This window comes from Trichechus manatus, unplaced genomic scaffold, assembly GCF_000243295.1.
Source record: "Trichechus manatus latirostris isolate Lorelei unplaced genomic scaffold, TriManLat1.0 scaffold00014, whole genome shotgun sequence".
Classification (NCBI taxonomy): domain Eukaryota; kingdom Metazoa; phylum Chordata; class Mammalia; order Sirenia; family Trichechidae; genus Trichechus; species Trichechus manatus.
Genome location: NW_004443950.1, coordinates 17,513,242 through 17,534,844, shown reverse-complemented (window position 1 = coordinate 17,534,844; position 21,603 = coordinate 17,513,242). Strand labels below are relative to the sequence as shown.

At 46.9% G+C, this 21,603-nt stretch overlaps 1 protein-coding gene across 2 annotated transcripts in view; it reads left to right on the top strand.

The window, feature by feature from the left end:
• Positions 1–13,652, top strand: part of NOD2 (nucleotide binding oligomerization domain containing 2) — a 46,881-nt gene extending 33,229 nt beyond the window's left edge. The window contains exons 9-13 of one of the 2 annotated variants that reach the window (XM_004371594.2): positions 1,591–1,674; positions 2,334–2,417; positions 5,010–5,093; positions 9,756–9,839; positions 11,927–13,652. In XM_004371594.2, the coding sequence (XP_004371651.1) occupies positions 1,591–1,674; positions 2,334–2,417; positions 5,010–5,093; positions 9,756–9,839; positions 11,927–11,999 (409 nt within the window). In that variant the 3' untranslated portion in view covers positions 12,000–13,652. Of the gene's footprint in view, positions 1–1,590; positions 1,675–2,333; positions 2,418–5,009; positions 5,105–9,755; positions 9,840–11,926 lie in introns of those variants that run through there. The other variant, XM_023726922.1, reaches the window with a different exon arrangement.
• Positions 13,653–21,603: the final 7,951 nt, after the last annotated feature.

Genomic DNA, 21,603 nt, shown 5'->3' with positions numbered 1-21,603 from the left:
AAGGAGGTGGGGAGGGAGGAGATGGACCCAGGATGGCAGGACGCTCCCCTGGGTCCTTCAGAGCTCTTGCTTGTGTGGGGCCCTGCTAGGCCCATCAGGGAGGGGAGTGGAGTCAGTCCCAGGCTGAGAAGTCTGTCCCACAGACTGCAGGGCCCCAGGTGGGCTTCCTCTGTTCGCTGCGCAGAGCAACTGCCCCCCACCCCCCTGCAAGGGCTGCACCCAGGCAGTCCCTGAGAGCCCCACTCCTGTTCTGTCACACCCTGGTATGGACTGGGGTCCATTTGATAAGAACTAGGGGGTTCAGAACCCAAGACTGTTGGAAGTGAGAATAACCTTAGGGCCCAGGTGCTCCGACCCGTTTCACAGGTAGGCAAGTTGCTGCCCACAAAGCACGCTTTGATCCAGGAGCAGGACTCTTGCTCGAGAAGTCAGCACCTTTTTCAGCTTCCTGAGCAGCGGTGCAGGGTCTTCAACAAAGATGGCCATAGCCCTACTGTGCTGTCTCCTGCTTGAGGTCACGTCTGGGCTGTTTATTTATCTTTGAACACGTATTTATTACGCCACCTTCTCTGGACCAGGCACTCTGCTAAAAACGCCGAACAGTGTCATATGATACAAACTCTTCTCTGTCACTTGCATTTTTTTTTTTTTTGTTTTTGCTTAACAATACGTAATAAGCATCTTCATATCATTATGACCTCATTCCACTGAGCAGATGTCCGTGATCTATTTAATCGGCCCCCTGTTGATTCCGTTCCTTGGAAACCCTATGGGGCAGTTCTACTCTTTTAGAGTTGCTATGAGTTGGAATTGACTCGACGGCAACCGGTTTTCTGTTGGTACACGCTTAGGCTGTCTCCAGGTTGTTTTGCAATTTCAATGTTGTATCCCTGGAGCCTGGAGCAGTGCCGGCACACCCCAGAAACTCAGTCAGTATTTACGGAGTCAGTGAAAGCGCAGTAAACACCCTAGTTCAGCCGTGTTTCCCACTGGTGCACATTCATGTCCAGGGTAAATTCCCACAAGTGAAATAGCTGCGTCAGAAGGTCTGAACTGGGTTCCACCTTTTTGCCAAGTGTACTTTCAAACTATAGTGGGTCAGAGGGGGGTGACCCAGAAGCTGAAGGAACTAGACATCTGGAAGGAACTGGGGATGTGAAGAAGGAGCAAGAAGAGATAAAGAACTGGCTTGTGGAAGAAGAATTAGACTTGTCTGGGTGGTCCCAGAGGGTAATTAAGGACCACTGGGTGGCAGTTACCAGGAGGCAGATCTGAATGAAATGTCAGGAAAAATGTTAACAACCGTGTAAGTTCCCTGTCTCTGAGGCTGTGGGCCGGGTGGGCCTCTGATATGCTCTAAGTCTGTGATCTAAAGCCACAGAAAAATGACAGTGAAGTTTGGCCATCCAGCCAAGAAAATGGAGACAGTTACACTGCTGGCGGGTGACCCAGTGAGGCCTCCCTGGGACTGGGAGGTCCTGCTCCCCTGGCTGGGGCTGCAGGGAGCAGGGCGTGCTGTTAGCACATGTCTAGGATAGTGTTATCACATAGCAGGTGCTCACTCTCTGTTGACTTTGTTGGTCTTTTCAGGTTCTGGGGCAACAGGGTGGGTGACAAGGGTGCCCAGGCCTTGGCTGAAGCCTTGAGTAACCACCGGAGCTTGAAGTGGCTCAGGTAAGCTTCAGGGCGAGTCAGGGTGAGGAGGGAGGCGCTTAGGCCACTTTTGAAGGTCTTTGAACTTCATTTTTATCCTCCTGTGTTAGTTAGGGGGCCTGGTGGTGCAGTAGTTAAGAGTTCGGCTGCTAACCAAAAGGTCGGCAGTTCGAATCCACTAGCTGCTCCTTGGAAGCTCTATGGGGAAGTTCTATTCTGTCCTATGGGTCGCTATGAGTCAGAATCGACTCAATGACAGCAGGTTAGGATGTTACACAGTGGGGTGAAGAATTAATTTGGAATTGGGACTCTTGAGTCTTTCTGGGTGACTTTGGAGATGTTCCTTCCCCTCTCAGAGATGTACCATGAAAGATGAACCATAAATCATGCTTATGCTTGATTCCCTACTTGTAAATTGAAGATCTTGGGTTGAATCAAATACACTGTATCTCAAGGGCCAACTCCAGTCTGTTAGTAGTGGCTACCTTGTGTACCACTTTGGGAAGGATTCCAAGGCTGCATCTGGACTTAATGAGAAAGAACCCCTGTAATCAATTAGTGATGCCTGAAATGGAGCAGACGAGGAGAATGGGTTACGTGTGCCATGGATTTTGCCATCCATGCATTTGGGCTTATCTTTGAGGTTCTCTGACATGTTTTTGTTACATGATTGTGCCCAGCCTGGTGGGGAACGACATTGGCAGTCTGGGTGCCCAAGCCTTAGCGCTGATGTTGGAAAGGAACGTGGTACTGGAAGAGCTCTGGTGAGTCTGGGGATTCCCTGCTCTGGGGAGACAGATAACTGCCTTTCTTAATCCTCTGGCCTCTGCTTTCAGTTATAAAGCAAAGATGGAGGATTGATTGACTGTGTTTGTCTTTATACGAACTGGGTGGTGTGCCACTTATAGAGCCTGGCATATAGGGGCTAATTCATTTTGTTTAATTACTTAATTTGTTTGTTTTCTGCCTGCACATGGCATAATGGTTAAGAGCACAGATGCTGGTATCCAGCAGACTGAGATTCGAGTCCTGGCTGTCATCTTAGGCAGTTAAATAACAATCTGAATCTGTGTTTTCTCACTTATGAGGATAAGAATGCTTCCAACTATTAAACATTGTTGTCAGAATTAAGTGACGACAGCTTGATATAGTTCCTGGCAGAGGTGTAAGTGCTCCATAAATGTTAAATTATAATTGTAGCAGGATTACTATGACTACTACTGCTAGTAATAACAGTGTTTGGTAATTTTAAAGTGCGTTTGAGTTCCTGAGAACACTAGGTATTACCGTCAGTGGTTCATCTTGGAAGGTGGAGTAACATTTTGGGGAAGTTGAAAAGATGAACCATGAGTCCTGCTTAGGCTGTGGACCTGAAGCTGATTCCAAGTTCTCCACCCTTCAGACATACTAGTATAGTTCTTCTGACATGTTCTGGAAAGTTCCAGATTATGTCAGGGACATAAAATGCCGAATGTTTGATTTTATCCAGGAAGCAGAAAGGCAGTGAAACATATGAGTGTTATCGTAGAAAGGAGATTGTGGGTGGGCCTTGGCTGTTGGTGGGGCTCACCAGCTCTGCCGTGTTTATAGTCTAATTGGACTTTGCCACTGGAATTTCTTCAGAGGGGCACCTCACTGTGAGTGTATTAGTTATGATCGCTTTAGCTGAAAGTGATAGAAAACCTCCACCTGTAAAGGTTTAACCACCACCCATCTGCCCGCATATAATGGTTGGTGGATCCGTGTTGCCACATTGCTGGAAGCTGTGTGGCCAGTTTTTCAGATACCAACAAGGTCATCCGTGGTGGACAAAACTTCCAGACTAAGATAGACTAGGAGGAAATGCCTGGCAATCTACTTCTGAAAATTAGCCAATGAAGACCCTATGGATCACAATAGAGTATTGTCTGATGTATTCCTGGAAGATGAGCAACCTAGGTTGGAAGGTACTTGAAATACACAGTAGCCACAACAATGGACTCAAGCAAACAAATGATCGTGAAGGTGGTGAGGACCAGACAGTGTTTCCTTCTGTTGTACGTGGGGTTGTCATGAGTCAGAGCTGACTCGATGAGAACTGAGAACACCACCACAGTGGCTTAAACTGGTAAAGTGTTTATTTTGTCATGTCTGGAGGTAAACAGCACAAGGCTGTTGTGGTGGCTACATGAGGCCAACAGGGGCCTGACTCTGTCTGTCTCTCTGCTCCATCATCCCATGGGTTCATCCTCGTGGTTGATTACTTCGTGATCACAAGGTCTGCACCCGCAGCACTACTTCTGTAGTCCAGGATTCAATCTGTATGCCTGGGAAGGGCAAACAAGGTACAGATGGGTGTCTCCCCATTAAAAAGCATTCCCAGAAGCCCCATCTGTCAAATTCCACTGTTTTGATGGCCTGGCTGCAATAGAGGCTGGGAAGTGTAGTTTTCTCACCAGATACATGGCTGCCCCAAATCAAACTACCAGTACCAGTTGCTGTCAAGTCGATTCTGACTCATGGCGACTCCATGTGGGTCAGAATAGGGTTGGGCTACATAGGATTTTCAATGGCTGATTTTTCGGAAGTAGATCACGAGGTCTTTCTTCCGAGGTAGATGGGCTCTGGATGGATTTGAACCGCCAACTTTTCGGTTAGCAGCAGAGCATGTAAACTGTTTGTACCACCCAGGGACTCCCAAACAAAATTGTTGTTAGGTGCCGTCAGGTCAGTTCCGATTCATAGCGACCCTGTGTACAACAGAACAAAACACTGCCCCGTCCTGTGCCATCCTCACAATCGTTGTTATGCTTGAGCCCATTGTTGCAGCCACTGTGTCAATCCATCTCACTGAGGGTCTTCCTCTTTTTCGGTTACTCTCTACCTTACCAAGCATGATGTCCTTCTCCAGGGACTGGTTTCTCCTGATAACATGTCCAAAGTACATGAGGCGAAGTCTCGCCATCCTCACTTCCCAGGAGCATTCTGGCTGTACTTTTTCCAGGACAGATTTGTTCATTCTTCTGGCAGTCCATGGTATATTTAATATTCTTTGCCAATACCGTAATTCAAAGGCGTCCATTTTCCTTCAGTCTTCCTCAAACAAAATTAGGCTCCCATTAATAAGGAAGAAAGGCAAAATGTGTTGGGTAGCTGGGCATGAGGGAATTTATTATGTAGAGGTGCCCTGGGGTGAATTCTCTTGCAGCAATGCCCCTGGAATTGAGAACCCTCACACCCTACTTTATCTGTTCCATAAGTTTGAATCTCAGATGTTGGATTTTCTAAATCTGGGCATATGGGTTAATCTTTATCAACGTCATCCTCTGTAATCAATGTTGTCACATCCATTGGATTTTCTCTCTTACTCTTGCCAGCCTGGAGGAGAACCATCTCCACGATGAAGGTGTGTGTTTTCTCGCTGAAGGACTTAAGAGAAATTCAAGTTTGAAAGTCCTGAAGTAAGGAGCTTGTAAGCAGGAGCTGGGATAATAATGACTGGCCTTGGGGGCGGTGGGGGGGCGCTTCTGGCTCAGAGATCTGGGTGGCCCCCCAGCCCAAGTAGCTCACATGAGGTGGCCTGGTAGAAAACAGCTTGCGTTGGTCAAGTACAAGTAATTTATTCACAGGTGGTCCCAGAAAACACAGGTGGGAGACAGTGAAGTGAGGCAGAAAAGGGGAGGTAGCCAAGGAAGAATGTGTTACCACTACGGCGGGCAGCTAGGGCTCACTCAGAGGTCACTGATGGGGAATTCTGGGAGCCAGGTAGAACACGCCTGGTTACCTGCCCACCTGAGGGGTGAGAAAGCTGGGCTATTTATCTACCAACTGCCTGAGCGTGCGATGTTGAGGTGTGCTTGTGGAACATTAACTACTTGGCACTTCCAGCCCTGAGGTCAGAAGCAAGGCCTCAGTCGGAGAGTGGCAGGTGTTCCCAGCAAGCAGCCCTCAGAGTTAGAGGTGAAAATGGAGGGAATATGGGCAAGCTACTGACAGCATCTGCCACTGGCTTATGGGAAATGCCCTTCTCCCTCTCAGGGACCAGTTCTGGCTTAGGCAGGAGGGTTCTTCAGATGGTCATCTTGTTGTGTTATGCAGGCATGAATACGTGCATGTGTTTATTTATGCACGCATGCGTTTACTCATTCGTCATGCACGCATACATTCAGTTATGCATACATGCACGCATGTGTGTATTCATGCAAGAAATGTTTCTTGAGCACCCACTCTGTGCTGGGCGCTGTTTGAGACACTGAAGATAATAGTGATAACAGGCCCCTGCTCACCTGGCTCTTAAATTCTTTTTTTTTTTTTTTTTTTTTTATTAGTCGGCTTTAAGTGAAAGTTTACAATTCAAGTTAGTCTCTCATACAAAAATTTATACATACATTGCTATGTGACCCTCATTGCTCTCCCTGTACTATGACAGCACACTCCTCCTTTCCACCCCTGATTTCCTGTGTCCATTCAACCAGCTCCTGACCTTCTCTGCCTTCTCATCTCACCTCCGGACAGAAGCTGCCCATTTAGTCACATGTATCCACTTGAGCTAAGAAGCACACTGCTCACAAGTATCACTTTATGTCCCATAGCCCAGTCCAATCTTTGTCTGAGGAGTTGGCCTTGGGAGTGGTTTCAGCCCTGGGCCAACAGAGAGTCTGGGGGCCATGTCTTCCAGGGTCTTGGCTCTTAAATTCTAATGGGGGACACAGGTAATGAGCAAGTAAACAAACAAACAAGACCATTTCTGGTGGTAATAAGGGCTACAAAGAAAATTCAAGGGGGAGACGTGACAGGGTGTGACTGGAGAGGACAGGGTTGCTGCTGTTCAGGGAGAGTCTGCCTGAAAAGGTGGCATTTGAGTTTAGACTTCAATAACTCAAAGTGCCAACTGTGCTGAGGTTTCAAGGAAAGGCATTCCAGGTGGAGGGAACAGCATGTGCAAAGGCCCTAGGGCAGACATAAGCTTGGTGGTTTTGAGAACAGAAAGAGAGCCTGTGTGGTTGGAATACAGTGTACAGGGAGGGGGAGGAAAGAGGCAGGCAGAATGGGCCACATAGGCCTCAGAGCAGTGGATTTTATTCTAAGGCTATTGGGAAGCCTTTGGAGGTTTTTTTTTTTTTAGTTTTTTTTTCATTGTGGTGAAGTATATATAGCAAAACGTTTGCCATTTTATCTATTTTAAGTGTACAATTCAGTGACATTAATTACATTTGCCGTGTTGTGTAGCCATGACCACTATCCATTTTCAAAGGTTTTTTCATCCCCCTAATTAAAAACTCAACACCCCTTAAGTAACCACTCCCCATCTCCCCCCGCCCCAGCCCCTGGTAACGACTCATAAACTTCCGTCTCTATTGGTGTGCCGATTCTGAGTGTTTCATATGAGCGGGGTCGTTCAGTATTTGTCCTTTTGTGCCTGACTTCTTTCTCTCAATATCGTGTTTCCGAGGTTCATCCGCGTTGTAGCAAGTATCGGTACTTCGGTCTCTTCCACTGTACGCATGTACCACGTATTGTGTATCCATTCCTCTGTTGATGGGCACTCGGGTTGTTTCTACCTTTTGGCTGTTGTGAATGATGCTGCAGTGGCTATTTGTGTATGCCCTTTGGAGGGTTTTAATTAGGGGAGTAACATGATCTGATTTATATCATAAACCAGTCATTTTTGCCTCTTTGCACGGAGCAGATTGAAGAGGGGACAGATGGGAGCAGGGAGACCAGTCAGGAGGCTCCTGTGGTCTTCCAGGCGAGCGAGGAAGGAGGCTTGAATCAAGCTAAGGGCAGTGGAGAGACCTGGTTAGATAGCAGAAGCTTATGGAAGTCCTGCTGGGTTAGGAGCAGTGTTGATGAGGAGGTGATCTGGGGTCCTCTGGTGGTGGACTTGGTGGGCAAGGGCCCAGCAACGTATCTAGCGCCTATGGCAAGCACTGAAATGGCGCCCCTGTCCAAACATTCTCTCGCAAAAATTTAGGTACCAAATTCGGTTGTTGGACTGCTGTTTTGGCTTTTGTATGCATTGATGTCCAGCGTGCTTGAGGAAGACCGTTGGGTCGTACCGGGTTAATACGAAGTGCTCCGTGCTCCCCCCCCTTCAAGTGGCGCCCAGGGCACGTGCCCTACCTGCCATACCTTAGATATGCCTCTGCAGGGACCTGTGCCATGAGGACAGGGACAGTGGCTGTGAGCAGGGCACCACCGAGTGAGCATCCTGCACGGGTGCTGGTGCTCTCCAGTATAGGCTGCACACCATTCATGGCGCCCAAGGTCTCATTTCCCGGGGACATCAGGGCCCCGTCAGATGGCTCCTTTTCCTAGAGGAAGGTGGCATCTGCTCTGGCAAATGGGGCCTGGGGAAACCCCCATCTTCAGAGACAGGCAGACAGCTGCCTCGGGGAGCACGTCGGCTTCGCTGCCAGACCACCAGCCACTCTGGCGGCGCTTGTTTCTGTTGCTTTGCTGGGGCTAGAAAGTTGCCAAATGTTTGGGGAAAACACTTCCACCTGTCACTTGGATGGAAGCAGACTTGGGAGGCTGGATTTGTCCAAGCCAGCACATGTGGATGTGACAAATTTGTCCACCCTCGTTGTCACAGACCTTCCCAACTTGACCCCAATGGCAATGGTGGTGGGAGGCATCCCATACTACCTTGTCGCCAGCCTTACAGTTCAGCATCACTGATTTATCCTCCCCTGCTTATTGTTTTCCCATAAAAACCGAGCTTCTGTTAGATCTTTAAAAAAGAAATGCCTGCATTTTTCTCCCAGGCTTAGCTACTGCCAAGCGTTGATTCTGAGTATAGGCTCTGGGGCCGTACAGCCTGAATTTGTACTCCAGCTCTGCCATTACCCACTGTTTTGCCTTGGACTAGTGCCTCAGTTTCCCCAAGCATAAATGCAGATAATAATTGGACCTTCCTCTTCGGGTTGTGGGAGTCCTGGTGGCGCAGTGGTTAAGAGCTCGGCTGCTAACCAGAAAGTTAGCCGTTCGAATCCACCAGGCGCTCCTTGGAAACCCTATGGGGTAGTTCTACTCTGTCCTATAGGGTTACTATGAGTTGGAATCAACTTGACATCAGGTTGTGAACATTCCCTGAGATGACGTGGGTAACAAGCTGGCATATAGGAAGAGCTCAGCAGATATTGGCTATTATTATCATTAGCATTGTCTTAGAGTCAGCTTCTAAGAAGTTCCTGAAGTTGTGGAAGAGGGGGAAGACAGGTCGTGGAAATCATCTAGAAGGCCAAGCTGTGAGCCAGACAGCAGCAGAGAAACAAGTGGCTCTTCCCCCGCTCTCCCTGACGGTGCCCCATCTCCCCTCCCCATTCCCAACCTCATATTTTCTCTAATCTGTGTCCCTGTGACCCCTAAAACCAACAAAACCAAACCCGTTGCCATTAAGTCGATTCTGACTCATATGCCCCCGGGGCCCCCATAATGAAAATATTACTATTCATTGATTATTTTCTACCAGTTAAATACTGGGCCACGTGCTTTGTATATGCCATTCTTTGTTTAATTGCTATACTCTGTGAGGTAAGTGGAGCCCTGGTGGTGCTGTGGTTAAAGAACTTGGCTGCTAACCAAAAGGTCGGCAGTTCATATCCACCAGCCGCTCCTTAGGAACCCTATGGGGCAGTTGTGCCCTGCCCTTTAGGGTCACTATGAGTTGGAGTCAACTTGATGGCAACAGGGTTGGATGTTTGTTTGTTTTTTTGCCTGAGGTAGGTACTCTTAGACCCATTTTACAGATGAAGAAACTGCACCTAGTTGAGATCAAAAAGGAAGTGATGTAGGTTGCATTTGAATCCAGGAAGTCTGGCACTAAAACGCAGATTCTTAACCACTATGCTCTAGCGCATTCCTCAGGGGAGGCTGGTTAGTTACGTAAGTAGATTATAATAGTTCGATCACCCATGAACAGAAGAGAGAAGGGGTGCATTTCACTCGAGGCATTGAGCCTTTGTTGACGAGATCCCGGAGAATCTCAGACAGGAGAGGGCCATGTCCAGGAGGGCTTCGGCAGCTGGACTAGACCAGCCAGCTCCCTACGCCTCCTTTAACTGGGCAGCCCTGTGAGAAGCAGGCATTCCGGAAGCTCACCATTCTACCTTCCTCTCCAGGCTGTCCAACAACTGCATCTCCTGTGTTGGAGCAGAAGCCCTCCTGCAGGCCCTTGAGAGGAATGACACCATCCTAGAAGTCTGGTAAGGCCCCCGGGCAGGGCTCTTTACCTCTCTGAGCCTCAGTTTTCTGATTTGTAAAATGGGGTGAGGGAAGAGAGAACTTTGGAATTTCTAAGATGCCTCCTGACTCTGACATCTGATGCCATTTCGTGTGATGGATCTATCTCTCTGTCTGGGAAAGAAGTCTTCACATATCTGGTAGGGGCCAAGTCTTTCATTTTTTAATCCTGAGAATTTAGAAACTTCTCTATTGTAGGTAATAGGATAGGAATGGGGGTGTGAATGAAGAATGAAAATAAGAAAAAAGAGCTCAGCTCCTGCCCTTCCTGGATGGCCATCTGCCTTCCTAGGCCAAGGATGTTGTATCACACCCTCTGCAGCTCTGAATGGAGGTGACCATAGGGTGGGGCTGTGGTACAGTGGATCTGAGTCTGTGTAATTAACAGCCATACTCCTTCATGTATTTGAAAAGAGCGTCGGGTCACACCTTCAAAGATTTCTCCCCCTTCTTTCCAGGGATCTAGTTCTAACTCATGAGGGCAGTGGCGGGTCCGTTGTAGAATTCTCATCTTCCACACAGGAGACCTGGGCTTGATTCCTGGCCAGGGCACCTCAGGCACAGCCACCACCCATCTGTCGGTGGGGGCTTGTATGTTGCTGTGACGCTGAACAGGTTCAGTGGAACTTTAGACCAAGACAGACTAGGAAGAAAGGTCTGGTGATCTCCTTCTGAAAATCAGCCACTGAAAACCGTATGGATCACAAGGGTCTGATCAGCTACCCGTCGTACGGATGGCACAGGACCCGCAGCATTTCATTCAGTTTTACGTGGGCTTACCATAAGTTTGGGGCTGACTGGACAGCAGCTAACAACAACAACAAAAACGTTTCTAACTCAGATAATAAGTAGAACGATTTCCCCTGGTTTAATGTATCCTGAGTGATGGTTAGTGTATATCTAGCACTGGGCTAAGGAGCCCTGGTGGCGGTTAAGCACTTGGCTGCTACCCGAAAGGTTGGCCGTTCAAACCCACCCAGCGTCTCCATAGGAGGAAGACCTGGCAATTTGCTTCCATCAAGATTACAGCCTAGGAAGCCCTTATGAGGCAGTTCTTCTCTGTCATATGGAGTTGACATGAGTTGGAATTACTCAATGGCATCCAGCTATAGGAACAGCCCTGGCCTAGATACCAATAATTAAAAACGAGGAGATTTCATGTAAAATCTGTATTTCATAGCTTTCTCAAAAGACCTGGCAACTCTAGACTCCTGTTGGCAAAGCTAGTAATTATCCAGAGTAGAGGAGGGACCTACCCCAGTCGGGTGCATGACCCTGCTCTATGTGACCCACCAAGCTGGTTGTCTCAGACCAGTCCCCTTTGGCGCCTATATATGAGCTACCTCGTCTCTATAAGCTTGTGACCCCTGCTTTACATATGCAGACGCAGATCTTGTTCTTCCCCTGAAAAATCACATGAAGACAGCAGCAAATGTCAGTATCAAGCGTCAATGTGCAAAACAAAGCCAGCTAGAATTTCAGAATCTCTGTCCTGAGAAGGCAAGCTTTTCCCTTCTGCACGGTTGTATAATCCCTGTAGCCTCTGAGATCATCAGGTCCAGGGCAGTGTGTGTGTGTGTGTGTGTGTGTGTGTGTTTTAGGCCATTGCACAGCCCTAAGAAATGTCACATTCTGTGTCCGGGGTTGGGGGCAAGCCAGCAGGAGGTTGATATTTTAAGGGTTCTGATGTGATTTGCTGCCGTGTTTGCAGAGCTTGGGAGGGTATCAGGACTTGCTCATTGCATTCTTGATGGATTCTGCTGTTGCCTTAAAAAGAATCGCCAGCCTCCGGGAGCCTGTGGCCTGCTGGGTCCAGTGTGGGCTCTCTCCCTGCAGCGTCGTGGAGCTGTGCTCATCATGCAGAATGATTCACGAGCCCGCATGGCTGGTGGAGGGTCCAAACCTCACAGACTGACCCCCCCAGAAGAGCTGCAGCTGGGCCTGAGGCTCAGACTGTCCCAGGCCTGTGTTGAAAAGCGGCAGCTTCCTCTGCAAAGCACTGGTCTGGTTTTGTTCTCACTCAAACCTCTCTTCACTCTTTCCCCCTTAGGCTCCGAGGGAACACTTTCTCTCCAGAGGAAATCGAGACCCTCAGCCACAAGGACACCAGACTCTTGCTTTGATGTCTCCGGGCCGATGCTTATCTCAGTTTGTTTGGACCCAGAAGCTGGATTACATATGGTGGCGGCAGCCCATTCAGACTGAGCTCTGCCCTGCTCAGGGCTGATGTCGTTTTCTGGAAATGTAATTGGTCACTTTTCTTCTGATGGAGGAAGGAGCATCAATGCTTTCCAGAATAGACTTCTCCCAAGCCTACTTTTGCCATAAGGAGCCCTGGTGGTGCAATGGTTAAGCGCTTGGCTGTTAACTGAAAAATTGGTGGTTCAAATCCACCCAGTGGCTCCATGGAAGTCCTGGTGATCTGCTTCAAAGATTATAGCCGAGAAAACCCTATGGAGCAGTTGTCCTCTGTCACATAAGGTCACTAGGAGCCAAAAGTAACTCAGTGGCACCTGACAACATGTTTGCCATCAAGCTCTTCCCAAGAGTTGATCCACGGATGCAGAAGAGGGGCAGCCCCCTTCACAGCACGGAGCCAAATCTCCAGCTGATCCTGCAGGGGTCAGTGGGGCTCATGAGTGTTAACTGAGTACCCGCTGTATAGAGACCTGGACCTGCATGAAAGCCCCCCTTCTCTACTCCTCCCACAGTGAGGAGAGGGTGTTCTGGAAGCAGCCGTCTGCCCTGGTGAGACTCATGGTTCTTTCCTCATATCTGGCTCCTCCGACTCATCCTGGATCCCCGCACATGGAATACCCTCTGTGGTTGCAGATTCAGAACATTGGTGTGTTAAGCTTTGATATTTTGCTTAGAGCACCCCCAGCACCCCACTCCCCTCCCAGCGGGAGCAGAGCTGCAGTTTACCCTGCTCTCCTTTCTGGTGCGTAAGGCATTGTTGGAAGAGAATACAGCACAGTCCAGCTTCTTCCCCACGACCTTCTAGATTTGCAAGAAAAATAGGACCACACTACAGCTGGGGTCACATGTGGACTTTTATTTCCAGTGAAATCAGTCACTATTCAGTTAAACCTTTGGAAGCAGCCCCTCCATCCAAGTGCAGCTTTTAAAAATGAATCTGGGCCAGAATTTTGAATGGTCCCACTAGGGCTCTGGTTGATACCTGTGAACTGAACTCTGAAGACAGACTTCTGAAATATATTCATAAGAGGTGGCTCGGTTTTTCATTTGTTCCAGAATGCTTTAGGACATAAAGTCATGGATTGAAAGTTTACAGGGGCACAATCAGGCCCCGCCATATAAGCACACGTCTTTCTTGATTTTTCAAAATGATGCACGTGGAAACCTTTGTAAACTGCCAGGTGCTATACACGTGTCATTATTTAAACATTATTATTTGTGAAAACTGGTTAATATTTATAAACCAGTTTGTTTATTCTCCAAAGTTTATGTTTTTTAATGTAATTTTATTTATTTTGTTGTTGTTGAGAATATACACAGCAAAACATACACCGATTCAACAGTTTCTGCATGTACCATTTAGTGACATTGTTTACGTTCCGAGTTGTGTAACCATTCTCACGCTCCTTTTCTGAGTTGTTCCTCCCCAATTCCCATCAGTTCAGTGCCGCTTTAGGTTCCTATTAATCTTTTGAGTTTCAATTGTCAATTTGATCCCTTATAGATAATTCTTAAAAGAGCATACTGCTCAAGGCAGACTTTTTTTTTTACTAGTTAAGCGAAACTATTGTTTGGTTTTAAGAAGACTTTAGGGGATATTTTTGGTTTAGAGTTTACAGATTATCTCAGGACAGTAGTTTCAGGGGTTCATCCAACCTTCATGGCTCCCGGAAGTCTGGAGTTCATGAGAATTTGAATTCTGTTCCGCATTTTTCCCCTTTTGATCAGGATTCTTCTGTGGAATCTTTGGGCAAAATGTTCAGTAATGGTAGCCGGGTGCCATCCAGTTCTCCTAGTTGCGTGGCAAAGGAGGCAGCTATTCATGGAGGCAATTAGCCATACATTCCATATCCTCCACCTATTGCTGACTCTCCTTCCTCTGTTATTTCAGGCAAGTAGAGATGAGTTGTTGTGCTTGGATGGCTGCTTGCAAGCTTTTGAGAGCCCAGGCATTACACATTGAACTAGGAGGCAGAACAGAGGCACTAAACATGTTATTAGGCCAATTAACTGAGATGTCCCATGAAACCATGACCCTAAACCTCCAAACCAGGAAACCAAATCCCATAAGATGTTTGGTTGTACATAAGCAGACATAGCAGCTACTCTCTCTTTCTTTTTTTTTTTTTTCTTTGGTAGTCGTCGTGATAAAGTTTGTATTTTTATAGAAAACGTGGCCATGAGCATTCTGCTGTAAATAATCACAGAGGACAAAACTATTGAGTCACCAACGCCGTCTTCGTTGTGGCCAAACATTTTAAAATATTCCTGAAACGTGTCAAAGATTAAAGCACAATTTTCTGCTTAAAGGGGAAAGAAAAATGATGTTTTCAACTAGATAATTTATTGCTGAAGGCAAAAGCAATTCTTAGAAATAGCCTGGCAGTCAAAACCCATTTGACTTTGGCTTAGCAAAGCCTAACCCAGCATGAAATTTTAAGCTGTACGGGAGCCTCATGGTGCCCAGGCTGAAAGACCGCAGCAAACATGAAAGGGCCCTGGGTTCTCCCTCAATTCTCTCAAAGTGGCTCCAGGAGTCTGGAGCAGGAGAAAGACAGAGAAGGTTTGACTACGGCTCTCTGCAGTGAGCAGCCTCCTGTGCAAGGTTTGTTGAAGTCATTCCCAGCTGCGTTTAATGAGCAAGGGCTCAGGTGGCTGCTGACCGAAGTCTAGTCCTGCTCCCGAGAAGAAAGATTTCAGCGTGCCTGGCTTGCTAAGTGCTGCAGCATCTCACCGGCCTCCTGTGTGCAAGCGTGTCTGTGTCTTTGTTGTTGGTGTTATTTTCTGCCCAGACCATTGTTTGTGATATATAAAGTCAGGAGGAAGGTGGAAACAGGTTGCCTTCTCTCAGGAGTAAACACACTAGCCCATTTGTTGCAAATTCCTCTTCCTTAAATTCATTTAAAGGAACTCTGGTGGCGCCATGGTGAAGCACTTGGCTGCTAACCAAAAGGTTGGTGGTTTGAACCAATGGCTTTCTGCCAGTGGCTCCATGGGAGAAAGACCTGGTGATCTGCTTCCGTAAGGATTGCAGCCAGGAAAGCCCTATGGGGCAGATCTACTCCATCACGTGGGGTCGCTATGAGTCAGAATCGATTCAATGGCACCTTGCATCAAGGGCAACAAATTCGTTCAGGAATTATTTATTAACTAGTTATGTTTGAGGGGTTCCTGGGTGGTGCAGATGGTTAAAGTGTGCAGCTGCTAACCAAGAGGTTGGTAGTTCAAGTCTACTCAGAGGTGCCTTGGACGAAAGTCTTGTGATCTACTTCCAAAAGAAATTAGCCATTGAAAACCCTGTGGAGCACAGTTCTCCTCTGACACGCATGGGTTGCCACGAGTCGGAGCGGACTCCATGGCAACTGGTGGTTGTGTTTGACAGTCAGTGGATGGGCAAAACAGACATGGTCCCTGTTCCCCAGGCATTGATGGTGAATGTAGAAGGAGAAGCAGGCAAAAAACAAGGGAATCAAAAAGTACATAAAACAAGGTACACCCTCTAAGTGCTAGAAAAGAAATAAAAAGCTCCAAGACAGAGGGAAACCTTTAGATTGGGGTTTGTCAGAGATAGGTGCTCAGAGGAGGTGACATGGAAACCATAACCTCACAAATGACAAGGGGCTGGTCATGCAGAGTGAGGAGGGTGGGAGCAGCATTGCAATCACGGGGAACACACTGTACAAAGACCCTGTCATGAGGAAGAGCTTGGTGTGTGGCAGGCTGAAGAACGGCCCCCAAAGGCATCCAAGTCCTAATCCTTGGAACCTGTGACTGTTACCTTATATGTCAAAAGAGTCCAATGTGATTAAATTCAGGATCTTGATATGGGGAGATTTATCCTGGAGTATCTAAGGGGGCTCTAAATGCAATCACAAGTGTCCTTATTAGAAGGAGGCAAAGGGTAATTTGACACAGAAGAAGGCAATGTACTGCTGAAGCGAGATGCTACACTGTTGACTTTGAAGATGGAGGAAGCAGCCTTGAGCCAAGGAATACAAGCAATACAGCTCTAGAGGCAGAAAAGGCGAGGAAACTGATTCTCCCCTAGGACCTTTGGAGGAAGAGCAGCCCCGCTGACACGTTGGTTTCACCCCAGTGAAACCATTTTGGCCTTCTGGCCTCCAGGACTGTAAACCCATTCCCCTTGCCATCGAGTTGATTCCAACTCATAGCGACCCTGTAGGACAGAGTAGAACTGCTCCATAGGGTTTCCAAGGCTGTAAATCTTTATGGAAACAGACTGCCACATCTTCCTCCCTCCGATGACTGGCAGGTTTGAACCGCTGACCATTAGGCTAGCAACTGAGTGGTTAACCACTGTGCCACCAGGACTCCTTGACTGTAGGAGAGTTAAATCTGTGTTGTAAACCACCCAATTTGTGGTAATTTGCAGTGACATAACTAGGGTTGGTGTCAGCCAGTGCGGTAACACATGGTATCACCCTCCCATGGACCTTCTTCTGTACCAAACCATACAGGATGCTTAGTAATGTTTTTTCTACTAATGTTACTCGTAAATCATAATTCCTGTATACCACTCCTTCATTTCCTTTAATTACTACTTTATTATCAAAAAAGTTATTTATATAGTTTCATGAATACTAATTACCACAATATTGTAGCTAAAACACCAGAAAATTTGACAAAATCATCGACTATGAAAACGCCAGCAGCAACGAAAACAACAGAGCATGCCTGTAGTGTGTGCAGACGAAACCATGTGACTCGAAGCATCATTGTAATTGGATAATAATGACAGCACTGACCAGAGTGCATTAGAAGGTTCAAAAAGTAAATTAGCATAGAGTTTTAGCCTTGTAGGTATATTGAAGAAATACAGCCAGAATGCTCCTTAGAAGCAAGGATGACGAGACTACGTCTCACATTCTTTGGCCATGTTATCAGGAGGGATCAGTCCCTGGAGAAGGACATCATGCTTGGCGAAGTAGAGGGCCAGCAAAAATGAGGAAGACCCTCAACAGTATGGATTGACACAGTGGCTGCAACAATTGCCTCAAACATAACAATGATTGTGAGGATGGCACAGGACCAGGCAGTGTTTCGTTCTGTTGTACATAGGGTCGCTGTGAGTCGGAACCAACTGGACGGTACCTAACAACAATAACGACAGGTATATTGATACATGTAACAAGGGCTTACAAAAAATGTTTTTGTGGTTATAACTAACTACAGGGATATTTTTATTAAAAATAATAGATTTCTGCTGAAACTACAAAAAATTTTATAGAGAGTCATTTTGGTGTCATCTCTACTGATGGTGACACCCGGTGTGATCCACACCCCCTGCGGCTCCTTAGTGATGCCACTGGTAATTTGTTACAGCAGCTATAGGGAACTAATACAGTATATTTCAGGCAAGCAGGGGAAGAGCGTCACCGGATGGATTTGGAGAGGTAAGTAGGGGCGGTTCTTGCAGGGTCTAGTTGGCCATAGTCAAGAGTTTGGTCTTGATCTTAAGAATAATGGCAAACTATTGGAGAGTTCTAAGCAGGGGAGATGTGACCCAATTTATATCTAAAGAAGATGTCTTTTGCTGCTGGTTAGAGCTGAGACTGGAATGTACATGAGTAGAGTGGGAAGAAGAGGAAGTGGAGAAACCATCTAGGAGCTATTGCAGATTCGAAGCAGTTGGGTGGCCCAAGTAGGTGGCCGTGGAGGTGGAGAGAAGAGGATGGATTTCAGATGATCTAGAGATAGACTCCCAAGGACATACAGATGGTTTGGACTAGAGGGATGAGGGAAAGGGCAGAATCGAGGATGACTCATAGATTTCTGAGTTGTGTTTAACTGGCTGATGGGGCGGGGGTGATGCATAGGAAACACGTTTGGAAGTGGAAGGAGACTTCAGTTTTGGATTGCCATGTCTGAGACCCCTAAGTGGAGAAGTCAGGTGGAGATGTCAAACTACTGTGTGAATCCGGAGCCTGGAAGAGAGGTCATGGTCACAGGAATCAATGTGGGCGTCCTCAGTATAAAATGGGAATTGCATTCCTGGGCCTTGACGCCATAACCCAGGGAGAGATTATGGAGGAAGAGGCACTCAAGAGGACCTAGGTAAAGGTGTTACGGAGATCTTGATATGTGATTACTGTCAGAGTTCAGAGTAGGAGAAATGTCATAACTTTCAAAAATCTAGCAGATACCACCAAAAATATTCTTGGTCTGTGAGCTCTGGTGGTGCATTGATTAAGCACTTGTGCTGCTAACCCACCCAGTGGCTCCATGGGAGAAAGACCTAGTGATCTGTTTCCATAAAGATTACAGCCAAGACAACCCAGTTCTACTCTATCACATGGGGTCACTGTGAGCCAAAAATCAACTCGAGGCATCCAACAACAACAACAGTGAACTAGGAATCTTGATCTTAAAGTTCTCTGGTATGGAAGTTACCTGAAAGATGTGTGCTCATGCGAGTGGCTTATCCAGGAGCAGAGAGATTACAGATCTGTAGTTAAGAATACATAACCCTTATGCAAAAAAAAAAGTCCTGGAGCAGGAGAAATTTTGGAAGAGCTTCAGACTTTAACTATATTCACCATCAACCTGAAAGGAAAAAAAACGTCAATCTGAGGTGGGTTTTTTTTTTTTTTTTGCATGGCACCAGATCAAGATGCTGAAATGAATACACCTCACAGAAATGGGAGAAGTGGAATCATTTTCCAAGCTGGCTGAGTAGAGACTAGAGTGCCATTCTCTTATTGCACTAACACATTGTCATAGATTGAGTTGCATCTCCCCAGAATATGTGTATTTTGTGATCTGCTTTTGGTGGTATAAATTAGACCTCACAATGCTTGAGCCAGCCAAATCTTCACTGGCCCTGAAGAAGGGCCTCAAGAAGGTGGTGACCAAGGCACAGAAGAAGGACGGCAAGAGGCACAAGCGCAGCTGCAAAAAGAGCTACTCTGTGTGTCCATGGGCATCATGATGAGCAGAGAGGGGAGGGACCTCACTACCACCAAGAAAGGAGAGCTGGGAGTGGAGCACATCCTTTGGGCTTGAGGTCCCTGTGCTGAGAACCTTGCACTCCCAGGGGAAGAGGGATGATGCCAAGACACATGGAGATCTCCAAAGAACGTCGGGCCCACAGACGTTGAAAGAACACAAGAACCTTCCCCCAGAGCCGACAGAGAAAGCCTTCCCCTAGAGCTGGCATCCTGACTTCAGACATCTAGCCTCTCAAAATGTGAGAGAATAAATATCTGTCTGTTAAAGGTATCCACTTGTGGTACTTCTGTTATAGCAGCTAGATAACTGAGACACACATCTTGGTGCCTTCTTCTCCACATGATTGGCCCAACTCAGTGGGCGAACCACATAGCTGTTGGGGGCATACACCCTGGCGGTGCCCACAAGGAGAGAATGCACAGCTTCCAGCCCTGGGCAGAGGGCTACAGGTGAACAGGGAAGTTCACAGCAAAGGGCATCAGGCAGTGGCCTGAGCAATTCCTCTTGGGGGATTACATGGGGCAAGACTGCAACTGTGCAGGCTAGAAAGCCAAGATCTTTGGCCTGGGCTTCTTTGAGACACCATTTTGTGCTCTAAATTTCATCTCAACCTATCAGAACTTCCAGAACAGTCCACCAATCCAATCCTCTAAGAATCATCCCCTCCTTCTATCACTCATGTTGAAAATCCCTTCTCTCAGGAGCATTGCATCCCTTTGTTAAATGGAACAGATCTTTCTTTCCTTTTTTTTTTTTAATTGTGGTGAAAGTATACATAACAAACATATGCTATCTTAACAACTTCTACATCTTCAATTTAGTGACATTGATTATATTCAAGTTGTGCAACCATTCTCGCTGTCGTTTTCCAAATCATTCTACCACCATTAATATAAACTCAGTGTCCCTAATCAACAACTTCCTCTTTCCCCCTCCCTTCCACCCCTGCTAACTACTAATAATCTTTGGTTTCTGTATATTTGCTTATTTCATATAAGTGGAATCAGACAGTATTTGTGCTTTTGCAACCGACTTATTTTGTTCAGTGTGATATTTTCAAGGTCCATCCATGTGGTGGCGTGCATCAGATCTTCGTTTCTCTTTGTGGCTGCGTAGTACTGCATGATGTGTATGTACCACATTCTGTAGTGCCTCCATTCATCTGTTGATGGACATTTTGGTTGTTTCCACCTTTTAGCTATTGTGAAAAATGCTGCAGTGAACATCAGTGGACAGGTACAGCATCTTTCCTGATATCTTCAGTTCCACGTTCCTGTCACACTCCCCTCTACCTCTCCTCCCGTCCTCAGGTAAAAAGGGTTTCTTTGGGACCCACCTTTGCCTGGATCACTGCATCAGTCCCCTGATTGGTCTTCCTGCTTCGGCCCTTGACCTGCAGAGTCTCTTCCTGCACAGCGACCAGAGTGGGCCTATTAAAACATAGATCAGTCACTGCTCTCAGCTAAGCTCTTTAGGACTTCCCATCCAGCACAGGGTAAACGCTAAGGTCCCACATCCTCTTCCCTCCAGCCACACTGGCTTCTCTGGTGTTTCTTGCACATGCCAAGCCCATTCCTGCTTCCAGACTTTTTCATTTGCCTATTCCTTCTCCAGGGGTACTCTCTGGCTCCCTCATTTCCCTCAGGTCTTTGATCAAATGTCACCTCCTCAAGGGAGTTCTTCTCTCCACAATCTAACTAAAATAGCAGTCCCAGCCACTCTCTTCTCCCCTACCCTGCTTAATAATGTCTTCTCAGCATGCACTACCTGATATACCTTTGTTTCTTATTGCTTGTCTCTTTCCACTAGAATGTCAGCTCCCTGAGAGTGGGGGCCGTGACTATCTTGCTCACTGCAGTGTTCTCAGAGCCTAGAATGGTGCTTAGCACATAGGAGGGCAGTGGTAGTTCAGTGGCAACATTCTCACTTTTCATGTGAGAGACCGGGGTTTGATTCCCAGCCAATGCACCTCACGTGCAGCCACCACCTATCTGTCAGTGGAGACTTGTTGCTATGGAACTGAAGAGGTTTTAGAGGAGCTTCAAGACAAAGATAGACTAGGAACAGAGATTTGAAGATCTGCTTCTGAAAATGAGCCAATAGAAACCCTATGGATCACAACAGTCAGATCCCCAACGGATCATGGAGATGGTACAGGACTGGGCAGCACTTTCTTCTGTCGTGCATGGGGTCTCTGACAGCAGCTAACAACAACAGGTGTTCAATAAATATTTGATGAATGAATTAAGAATCCACCCTACTTAAAAGGGGCAGGAAATGGAAGTTGGGACAGATTATAATGATGAATCACCCTTTTCCTAACACCCTTAATGTCTCCTTCCTAATGGAGGAAGATTTCCTGGGATGTGAGAGCACCCCTTACACATCAACTGCTCAAAATGGGTTTCTAGCCATAACGCAAAGCCCCAACAAAGAGCATTAAACCCTTTTTCTCTATGTGTATGATTTTTAAATCACACATAAAAATCACTTGTCATTGGTAACAGTAAATGGCTCCAAAGGGAGCATGGATTTACATTTGAGCTGGATTAGTTTAAA